The sequence below is a fragment of the Barbus barbus genome (genome assembly GCF_936440315.1).
Source record: "Barbus barbus genome assembly, chromosome: 23".
Classification (NCBI taxonomy): domain Eukaryota; kingdom Metazoa; phylum Chordata; class Actinopteri; order Cypriniformes; family Cyprinidae; genus Barbus; species Barbus barbus.
Genome location: NC_136751.1, coordinates 4,968,216 through 4,979,481, shown reverse-complemented (window position 1 = coordinate 4,979,481; position 11,266 = coordinate 4,968,216). Strand labels below are relative to the sequence as shown.

Here is an 11,266-nt window from a genome sequence, read left to right as displayed (position 1 = left end):
TTTCTGTAACCAAGCCCGACTGCTGAGAAAACTGTTAGGTGCTAAGATTTGGTCAGCCAAGTGCTAAACCACTGCAGCTTCCAACAATAATGATCAAAATGTGAGTTTAGTGCAAACTAGGCCAATTAGTGCTGTAAAAATCTGAACTGCAGGATAGTGGGGGATGTTTTTGTTCTGTAAAGGAAATGTGTGGGTTTCTTTCAGTGTTTTCGTAAAGAATTCAAATAAGGTGAGTGCATGTCCTTGAGGAGGTATATTTTAAAAAGGCGTGACTTGAGACTTGAGTCTTGAGTGTAAATCATGGCTTGGTTGTTCAGAGGGGTTTTATCATTGAAACACCGCATTCTTTAAGCCCGGAGTGGAGGGGACACACTTCTGAGACAATAGCATTTTTACCCTCATCAACACAAACATGAATCAAATAACAGAGAACATCGTTTTGGAAGTGAGTATTTCTGAACTCTCACCTTTTTATATTTTTTGTCGTTTGATTTTATTCATGGTAATTTATGATTAGATGTTTACTGTGGACCGGTAGTCATAATTTCTTTCATTTGCATCCTGTAATAAATAAATAAATCTACAATATCCAATGAATTGTACATTTTAAGAACAACAGCAAAAATACAGCCCACATGAAATATCTTTAGATTGTTTCTTGTGAATAATTTTGTCTTAATCACAGTTTGCTATATTACTATTATTGTTGTTATTATTATTAATAATAAATAATGATTCATTATTTTATTATTAATAATTAATTTCATTTTAAATACTGAAAAAAAAACAAGAAGTGAGATTTCCTTTAAATCGCTTCCTGTAAATACGATAAGTGGATATAAAACTTGTATGCAACACTTTCCAGTTAAATAAATAAATAGCAAACGATTAAGAAATAAGATTTAAGGATGCAAATTATAAACTATTCATATTTTTTTTCTACCTCATATTGCTGCTATTTAAATACCCTGTACAACTTTTTTGCACATTCCTCTTATTACTATTTAAGTCAACAACATACTGACCTGCACATTCATATTTATATTTTTTATCTTTTATTATCTTATTTTTTCTACTTTTTCTTAATATCTGTATACTTTATAATTGCACTGTCCTTGGAGCGTTCCTGACCTACATTTCACTGCTGGTTATACCCTGTATAATTGTGTATGTGACAAATAAAAATCTTGAATTCTTGAATAAACAAACTAATAATAATAATTAGTTAGATTTATTTATTGGAAGGCATCTATTGTAAACATTAACAGTATTGTAAACTATTGTAAGCATTGCAGTGTCTAGAAAAGAAATCAACTGCTGATCTAACTGAAATGTCTATTTTCAGAATTTTTCAGGTTACTTTTTCGAAGACTATGAGAATGTAACAGAGGGGCCTTCTGATGGAAAAAGCTACATCTGCAACAATGAGAGTGACCAACTGCATATGTTTCACACCGTGTTTCAACCTCTTCTATATGGTGTGGTTTTTTTTCTGGGCCTAACAGGAAATGGCCTCCTCTTGACCATTCTGCTTAAACGGCGGAGGAACCTGCGCATCACAGAGATCTATCTGCTACATCTGGCTCTGGCTGACCTGCTCTTCCTCTTCACTTTACCGTTTGCAGTTACTGAAGGGGTAGCCGGATGGATTTTTGGAAACTTCCTGTGCAAGCTATTGGGCCTTGTTAATCGCCTAAATCTGGTGTGTGGGAGTCTGCTTTTGGCGTGCATCGGCTTCGATCGCTACCTCGCCATTGTGCACGCCATCCCCAGTCTCCAGACCCGTCGGCCTAAGACCGTTCACCTCACCTGTGCACTGCTCTGGCTCCTGTGTCTATTTGTCACCATTCCCGATATGGTGTTCCTGTCTGTGGAGAAAGACAAGGACAACTCTTCCAGATTCTTGTGTTCTTACTACAACCATGCCATCCATGCAAACAATTGGATGCTGACCAGCCGCTTCATCACACACCTGCTGTGCTTCTTTCTGCCTTTGGTGATCATGGGGTACTGCTACACTACTGTAATCATCACGCTTTGCCAAAGCCAGAGAAGTCTGGAGAAACAGGGAGCAATTCGATTGGCCCTACTGGTTACACTGGTTTTCTGCCTGTGTTGGCTACCGTATAACATCACCATTTTTATGCATACCCTGGTGGTGTTGGGTGCTGTGCCTGAGAGCTGTTATACTCGCAACACACTGAAACAGGTGATAATAGTGACAGAGAACATTGGCTTCTCCCACTGTTGTCTGAATCCAATCTTGTATGCCTTCATTGGGGTCCGTTTCCGAAGAGACCTCCTGCAGTTGCTTGCAAAGATAAAGTGTTTGCGTGTGTGCCTGTCAGGTCAGCACACAAAAAATTTGAACAGGGTATCCGTTTCAGAGGCTGTTACTACTACAACAAGTAGTCAATACATCTAATAGCAGCTGGACATTTTTGTACATATTTTTTATCTTTAAATCGCCAATTATCTGTGATTTACAGCTTTACCTGCACCCTAAGCCAATCACTGCACGACTAAATGCACATAATGTGAGCGCTTGAAATCATAAATTTGGACAATCTGTTAGTCAAAGACTGAATTTCATTAAGCAAAGCTAAGCATAGTAAATGAAATGTTGTAGTGCTTTGCATTGTTTTAGATAACAAATGATTTTGTAACAAATAATTGGAAATAAAAAGTGATATAATCCTATACCCTGATTTTTTTTTTTTTTTTGTGATCATCAGTCAAAAATGCACCCTCACACACATCAAACAAGGTCAACACAAAGTGAACTGATTTTTTTCATATTTGTTATTAGATTTCTAATAAAACACAGTATACAGAACTGTTGGAAACAAGCACAGATTGCATCTTATTTACAGCAACTATATATATATATATATATATATATATATATATATATATATATATATATAAAACCTTCCACAACAGTTTGGTAGCCAGAATGTAATTAGAACATAGAAACCCAGAGGCTTTTTCCTTTTGCCTTTCCAATCAAACACTTTGATCTGAAATATACATATTTTACAATTATCTTAAAAAATGGCTTCAGATTGTGTTACTTAACTGTAAAGATACCCTCAATAGTTTTCTTTTAACCAAAAGAAATCTTCAGCATCAAGAAATTATTACTAAAACCAATATTTTTAGCATCTGATTGCCACAGTTAGTCAGTGGCAATATAAAACATGTCCAAATGAGAAATAGCCATTAAGAAACAAGGTTTTTACAGTTTTACAGAGAAGCCAGATTAAAAGGGCATGTTGGCCATACTTCCAGGCCCATAGCCCAATGGGCTGTCCAGGGACATGCTCCGTTGTCTAAGACTCTGGGGGCCCATCATGCCCGACTGTGAATGTGGAGGTCCCATCATAGGCCCCTGAGGGGACATGAGGGCGCCCTGCTGGCCAAAGTGTTCCCCAGGAAGAGCCATGCCCCGCTGCTTAGCCTGCATCATCATTAGATTCTGCTGGGCCATAAGATTATGAGGGTGCTGCTGTGGAGACAGCATGCCACGGGGAGGGTGGGATGGGTGTTGTAAGAGGTTGTTGGCCATCATGGCCTGCTGCTGCTGATGGTGATGTTGTTGCTGGAGCTGTTGTTGTGGAGACATGCCTGTCCTGCCCATCATGTGCCCTGGGTGGCATATGGGCCCCATCCCACCTCCTGATCCCATGCCCCTGGATCCGATCTGAGGCATGCCCATACCTGGATGCATCCCACAATGCGAATGTGAGGGGTGTAGAGGCAGCTGTTGCTCAGCCATCATGTTCTGTAGGTTAGCTATATGGGGGTTGGAGGAGGGGATGCTGCTATGGGGAGGTCCAGATGACGAGAGCTGTTTAAGAAGTTGAGCAGAAGAAGCCTGTGGAGGCAGCTGGCCCTGGTGTGGATTTTGCTGTGGCTGGGACATGGCTTCACTTTTGGGGAAGTACTGCAGGGTGCTGCTGGGCTTGTCAGCAGGAATGATACGTGAAAGATCAAACTCAGGAATGCCTGTATGTGTAGGCCTGATGACCTCACTCAGATCTGGACCATCACCCATGGGCATGGATGGAAAAGAGTCTGGATGGTGAGGAGGCCGCTGGTGAGACATGCCTTTGCTTAGAAGGTGCATCTGTTGGGGTGGTAAGACCTCTTCGGGGCGCTGGGGGTACTGCTGCCCCATTCCACCAATAGGGGAGTGAAGAGGTCCCTGCACGCGAGGGAATCCTCCCATCTGGTTTTGGGGATGCATTGGGGAATAATTACAAGGCCCTATTCCATCTGGAGGCCCCCCTCCACCTCCCATTATTGCTGAGGTCATTCCTGGCATCCCCATAGGGTTAGGGGATGGGAGCATAGGTCCAGAAGGATCGTGGGATAGCTGTGGGCCTCCTTGGAGAACTATTCCCATTGGACTTTGCGGACCGCTGTGAGGTCCCATTGAACCCTGCGAGGTGAGGAGCATCTGTGTAGACTGGTGATTTCCCATGTTGCCAACTGGAAAAAAAAGGTTACATGTAATGATTTGAATTAATCTTCTCTTTTAGACAAAGAAAATGAGATAAAATGATATAATAGGGCATCAAACGATGATCTGAAGTAGAAAATAATGCAGTTTTAGTTCTGGACTCTAAAACAGGTGATCAAATGTACTGTAAATACATTTGTACCTGACATGTTGATTCCAGGTAGGAGGGGCCTATCGGGTAGCATCTCATCATCTGATGTGGCGATTGTCTTGATGGCATCATGGTACAGCGGAGTGGAGCTAGGCATGGCATACTTTGACATCTGAGACATTATTAGGGATAAAGGATTCTGGGAGGGAGGGACATCTGGTGAGGATGTGAAAGGCATACTAGGATTGATAGAGTTGGAAGGCTGACTGATGGGTGTTGAGTTGGAACTCCTAGGTGGCAGGGACATACCTAATATAGACAAACAAAAAACATGTAATTCAAGCTAAAGCATACATATACACAAAACCCTGAAAATCCTAAATGTTTTTTCATATTTCAATGAACACCTGCATCAGTATCAATACCTGTAACTTTACCTGTATCAGTAGAGCTGCTACCTCCATTGCCTGCGACCTTGACACTAGGAGGTCCCCCAGGGCTAGGCATAGTAGTCTTGGGTGAGGCATTCCAGCCAGGTGAAGCAACAGGCATGGTGGGAGATTTAAGGTGTCCTTTAAGGTGTCCAGGGGAGCCAGACGGTGAGCGAAGACCAAGAGAAGGGTCCATTACCTGGGGGGACTTGATAGAGGTCGAAGAGGGTGTTCCAGCCCCAGAGGCTGCTGGTAGAGGAGGGAGAGTTGGACCACTCTGTGGTAGTTGGCTGGGTGATTTCAGGCCTGCTGCAGAGGGTGAAGGCATGAGGGGTGATGGCTCCTGACTAAGAGAGGGCGATTTGAGCTGGTGAGATGGGGGTATAGCTGGGGAACCCATTGGGTTAACAGAAATGGGCAGATCAGGAGGGTGTCGGGGACCAAGGTCTGTACCTCTTGAGCCAGGGTTCATGGGAATGTGACTAAGTCTTGAGGTGTTGCTCATTTGGGGAGGACCTGGTTGGTCTGATCCAAACATATCAGGGCCTGGCTGCTGCATATATGAGCCATCACCCTGACTACCAGGAAAGGAGCTCTGGTTGGGAAACTGAAGAGGTCCATCTGGGCCAGGGATCATTCCTTTGTTAGCACCACCCCGGCCATTCTGTGAAGCCCTAATGCGGGAGATGTCATCAGGGTTCAACATCTCTCCAAGCAGTCCGCCAATTCCAGGACCCCCCCTCAGCTTCTGAACCAACAACTGCTGCCCCTGTGGATTCATATTCATGCCCATATTCATATTGAGGTTACCCCCTAAAGGAGAGTCAACTATGTCTCTCATTGTGGGGCCACCATCACTGCCTACTCCACCAATAGGAGAGCCCATTATAGTCCGAGAACCAGGAAAGTCCATTGGATCACCACGGGAGGGCGGGCCTTCTCCCATTCCAGGATTGGGGAAGCCTGGTCCCCCAGTATTATCCATCATCCTAGGACCTCCAAGCCCCGCCTGCTGTTGCTGTCTGGACATTTGCTGCATGTCCAATCTATGGAGTCTGCGGAACATCTCTTCTCGTGTTATGGGGCGATCCAAATCACCCTGAAAGGGCTGGGGAGGTCCCCCAGGCCCCCCTGGAGGATAGCACCCATGAAATGGGCCTCCACCACCCATGTTTGGAGGAATCTCGTCTAGCCAACCCATGCCTGGCCTTGGAGGTCTTTGAGGCCCCAACCCCTCCATACCTAGAATTCCTCCAGGACTTTCTGGGTAACCCCCACCCCCAGAAGGACCTCGCATCTGTCCATGAAACCTTGGCCCTCGAGGACCTTCCTGATGCATGTCTTTTAGTCGTGAATTCCCTCCCATTCCTCCCCCTACCATTGGCCCTGGCCCCCACTGTTGATCACCAGGTTTACTATGATATGGTGGTGGGGGTCCCCTCATCAGCATTTGAGGCCCCCCAGGCATGCCCATCTCTGGCATCATGCGGAAATGCTGGGGATGTTGGTGGGGGTTCAATTCGTGTTGCCGCCTTTTCTCCTGGTAGTACTCTTCTTGTAGCTTCCTCCAAGCTAGCTGCTCTGGTGTTACACCTTCGGGTCCCAGAAGGGACCCCATGTCTAACCCTGAGGGTGAGGAGAGGTGGTGGGAATGTGGTGGCATAACATGGTGTGGGCCCATCAGTGAGTCATCCAATCCAGGCCCACCAAGATTCTGTGTCTGTGAGATGATGGACTGTAACGGCTCCTCATACTTTTTCATTCCACCAACAGGGGGCATACCAGGGATACCAGTATTGTTGCTATGGCAATTACCAGTATTCCCCCCACCATTCTCACCATCTTCCAAACCTCTACCTCCATCATTACTATTATTGTTATTAACATTAGTGCCATTAGGATTGCCATTAGGACCTCTTGGTTCCTCGTGGCCTGCACCGGCTCCACTACGGAGAAGCAACCTCTCAATGTCTCGAAGAGTCTGTAAAGAGCGTTCACGATGTTCCAACTGCTCCTTAGAGAGACCATCTGTGCTTCTTGGCCCTCCACGTTGGCCCAGATCGCTCTGACGGTGTGCAGATAATGCAGAGGGACTTGACGAAGGAGACACACCTGCACCATGGTGGGCAATTGTACCTGGCCTGTCCACTCCTTCTGGTCCTGAAACTCCCACAGACTGTGGGCCGGAACTTCCTTGGCCTAGTGAATGAACTGCAGAGCGGCTGTTGATGTTTGACGTTCCTCCTCCTCGGAGGGTTTGGGCTGGCTCACCATCTGGATGGCCTGTAGAAGAAGGAGTACTGGTGCCTGGAAGGTGTCCTCCAACAACTCCACCGACAGAAGCTGGCCGGGGCGTACCACTTTGGGATTTAGGTGTGCCAATGGGCGGACTGTGACTAGAGCTGATCTGCTCTGTCAGGTTGGAGAGTTTTCCAACGCCAGAAGACTGCTCAGACAGATACAAAAAAGGAAAGAGAGAAAGAAAGGAGTGCTGTTAATGCCATTATTAATCTCAGTTCAATACATAACAAAAGACTTGAACTGTACTGTTTCTCATCAAAACAGAAACAGGAACAAAGATAAGCATTGTGATTTAAATAGCCATTTAAACAAATACAGTGCCTCACGCCACCAAGCACCTGCAAGTGTGGATGCTGTGACACAAATTTTCCACTCTACTTTAGTATTTAAAGAGCATACACACATGGCTTATGATTACAAACGTAAACAAACCCATGTAATTCATCAACTTAATATAACAAAAATATGAAGGCATGTAGGTACACCATGTGCCTATACATATAGACAGACCTGTTCCAGCTTGGTACGAGGGACATTCTGCTGGTGATACAAGAGGATGGAGTCTGTGTGACCATGCATCACTGCTTCCGCAGCACTGCAGAAAATAAAAAAGGGTTGTTAAATCTACTTAACAAAAAAAAAGAAATTAGGGGGGAAAAACTGTTTCCTATGATTTTAATAGTTTTCTATTCAGTCACGTGACAATGGCTTATAAAAGCACACTCCTACACCTGTTAAAAGAGTGTGGTGGAAAATTGGCTGCTAAGATGATACGTGCATATAAATCAACTCCTTTGTTGTGGCTTTCACAGAAATTTCCGCTTTAGACATGGCAACGTATGATAAATATCCCATTTGTTCAAAACAGTCTGTCAAGCTACTGGCACTGAACAAAGCGATCATACTGACCTGTTGGCTAGGCTGGTGGTGAAGACATACACTACTTGCTGAGGGGGACGAGGATGCAGATCTGTGCGAATACCAGGTCCACCTAGTGCTGGACCTCCTGGATCACTAACATGGCCTGTGGCAGATGAACCAGAGTGGCCCTGACTAGGACACATCACATGCTCACCTGTGAGAAGAAGAAAAAAAAAAAAGTGAATGAGTGATAAAATATTTGTAATGGCAGAAATGTAATCTAGTTACATACAGTATTTATACGTTTTACATAAGTCACTTGATGTCATATGTCAAGTGTTTTTTTTTTTTCGACAAAATAACATTTCACATTACAAACACTGGAAGTTGTGATTCACTTGTAAACATGTATGCCCAACCATCATTTTAAGAGAAGGTAAAAAAGCATTTATATATATATATTTTTTTTTTTCACCTAGTGCTGGACCTCCTGGATCACTAACATGGCCTGTGGCAGATGAACCAGAGTGGCCCTGACTAGGACACATCACATGCTCACCTGTGAGAAGAAAAAAAAAGTGAATGAGTGATAAAATATTTGTAATGGAAGAAATTTAATCTCGTTACATACAGTATTTATACGTTTTACATAAGTCACTTGATGTCATATGTCAAGTTTTTTTTTTTTTTTTTAAGAGAAGGTATTATATATATATATATATATATATATATATATATATATATATAATATTAAAATATATTAAAATATTAAAAACTGTCAGAATATTATAATCCAATAACCTAAATGTTTGTTTACTACCATAAAATCTTCCGGGAAACCACAAGGAGGAGCTAAATCCCACAAAAAAAATTCCCAGACCTTCAGTTCCATGTCTGATGGCTTAACATTTACGTCATAAATTTATGTGGGCAGATATGAAACACTGAAGATTTGTACAAAATGAAAAACAAACAGGCCATGTTCTGTCTCATGAATGTCACACAAAATGAATTTCTGAAACCTTAATTCATCTTAACGTTTTTCAAATTTTGATATGACTCAAGGTTACAGATCGGGACATTTTTCTAAAAGGGCAATACAGAGTTTGTTAGGGGTGTTGTGTTGCGCTTGTGCAGGTAATGTTTCAGGACACACCTTCACAAGAGGGGAAAGTAGCTTTTAAAATATTATTAAATGTCATGTTCACAATCAAATGCCAACAATACACTTTTAAATTGATAATATTTCAACTGCTTTTTCATATACAAATGACACTATAAGTTGTAGTAAATGCCTCAGAAACCATACTAAACCCATGTTTAGTAATAGTGAAGTCGCTGGTATAGAATAATATCATAAATAGATGTGCAATACAGCTGATTGATGCCCCAAGTTTTCTTCTGTTTTATCAATAACTGTATGCCAATTGTCAGTCATGAGCAGTAGTTATAAAGTGATATTTCACTCATGAAATTCTTTCATCATTTACTGCTGATAGTTCTCCAAACCCACACAAGAAGGTTTAGCCATTACATTCCCAGTCTCAGTTACCATTCATTTTTATTGCATCCTTTTTTTATACTGTAACGTGAAGGTTAATTGTGACAAAGACTGACAATCAGATAAACTTCTCTTCTTGTGTTCCACAAAATAAAGTCATACAGGGTTTGGGTAGACACGAGGGTTTGGTCGGACTATCCCTTTGAGACACTTATTTGGGTTTTATTTTATTGTTTTACCCTATGCAAACAAGTCTTCGTGCAGTATGCCTTTTCTGTGCTGAGAAGCTGTTTGGGTGAATCTCATGCAACCTGTCAGCAACATGTCGTATTTCACCCCAAAATCAAAGGAAAGTAACACAAAATTAAAATTTGTTTAAAATAATATACATTTTTTTGACAACTAAGCACATTCACATCACCTTAATTTTCTTTATTGTAATGCAGTGGTAGTTTCATACACTTTGACACATTCAAATCTACCACGCTGATGATGCATACGAGAACCAATGAAATTTAAGTGCTGTCAGCATAGATAAACTCAGCAAGTGTTGAATCCCACATCTTTAATATGATGCATTATGCACTGCAGCATTTTATACATATACCTTTATTTCTTTCAGAAAGTCTTTTTTTAGTGCTGTAAAAACTGATGTTTATATGGAATGATATGGAAGCAGCAGTGCAGTACATAACGTTAGTGGGGCTGTTTGTGTTTCTATCTGTTTTTTTGTTTGCTATTCAAACAAGTCTTCAAATGCCGCTTTCTCAGCTTCTCTCTGGTACAGAATAGCAGGTAGGGCAGGACGCGCTTACACTCCAGGATTGTGGTCAGCAACTGACAGATGCAGATGCACAACCATACTCAGACACAAACACACACACACACACACACACACACAGAATGTAAGGCTTTGAAGATGGCACTAAAGCAGTCAGAGAGTACAAGTGTTGACTGTTTTAATGGCTAATCTAATGGTTGGCCAAGATCTAAATGGTGTGCATTTATAAAAGTAGATTTGTTGGCTTGTCTATCTATCAACATTCAAACTTTAAGCTAATAAAACTCATTTTCTGGTCACGCTTTCTCAAGACAACATACAGTTTGTTAGTAAATTTTTAGTCATGTATTTATTATTTGTGTGTGTATGTGTGATCTAAATCAGTTTATTTATATTTCAACATTCATACTTTTCTTTTTTCTTTTCTTAACATACCTTTATTCATAATAGTCTCTTTTTACATTTCTGGGGTTCTCAGAAGTGGAAGTTGTCATGGCTGAGTAAACTGTTACAGTGGTGAACAGAAACTACAGCAAATAGGGTAAAGATGGGAGGAAGAAGCCCCCTGGTATAAGATGACCCCACCCACCTTTAGTTGTCCTCTTGACCACACAGATGGTGACAAAACTCACTTCAGCATATTTATAAATTGCCTACTAATTCATGTTGATATTTCATGAGAGACATGGTATTTGTGAGAGTAATTTCATTAGAACAGTTTTGAGGTCAAATTGATCTAATTTTCTGATATTTGAAAAGGATTAACTGTGTTTAT

The 11,266-nt window shown here is 41.9% G+C and overlaps 2 protein-coding genes across 3 annotated transcripts in view; one reads left to right on the top strand and one right to left on the bottom strand.

Moving 5' to 3' along the window:
• The first annotated feature begins 222 nt into the window (after nt 1–222).
• LOC306842740 (C-X-C chemokine receptor type 5-like) lies at nt 223–2,797 on the top strand. The gene is made up of 2 exons (XM_079373784.1): nt 223–445; nt 1,346–2,797. Exons 1-2 carry the CDS (start codon nt 413–415, stop codon nt 2,423–2,425), a joined length of 1,113 nt encoding a protein of 370 aa, XP_079229910.1. The 5' UTR covers nt 223–412; the 3' UTR covers nt 2,426–2,797.
• A 159-nt stretch (nt 2,798–2,956) lies between these two features.
• The window catches only part of LOC306843356 (B-cell CLL/lymphoma 9-like protein), a 50,538-nt gene continuing 42,228 nt past the window's right edge, over nt 2,957–11,266 (bottom strand). For both annotated transcript variants that reach the window (XM_079374798.1, XM_079374799.1), the window contains exons 5-10: nt 8,685–8,768; nt 8,258–8,423; nt 7,859–7,943; nt 5,054–7,493; nt 4,668–4,925; nt 2,957–4,494 (exon numbers count right to left, since the gene is read on the bottom strand). In XM_079374798.1, the coding sequence (XP_079230924.1) occupies nt 3,263–4,494; nt 4,668–4,925; nt 5,054–7,493; nt 7,859–7,943; nt 8,258–8,423; nt 8,685–8,768 (4,265 nt within the window). In that variant the 3' untranslated portion in view covers nt 2,957–3,262. The remainder of the gene's footprint in view (nt 4,495–4,667; nt 4,926–5,053; nt 7,494–7,858; nt 7,944–8,257; nt 8,424–8,684; nt 8,769–11,266) is intronic.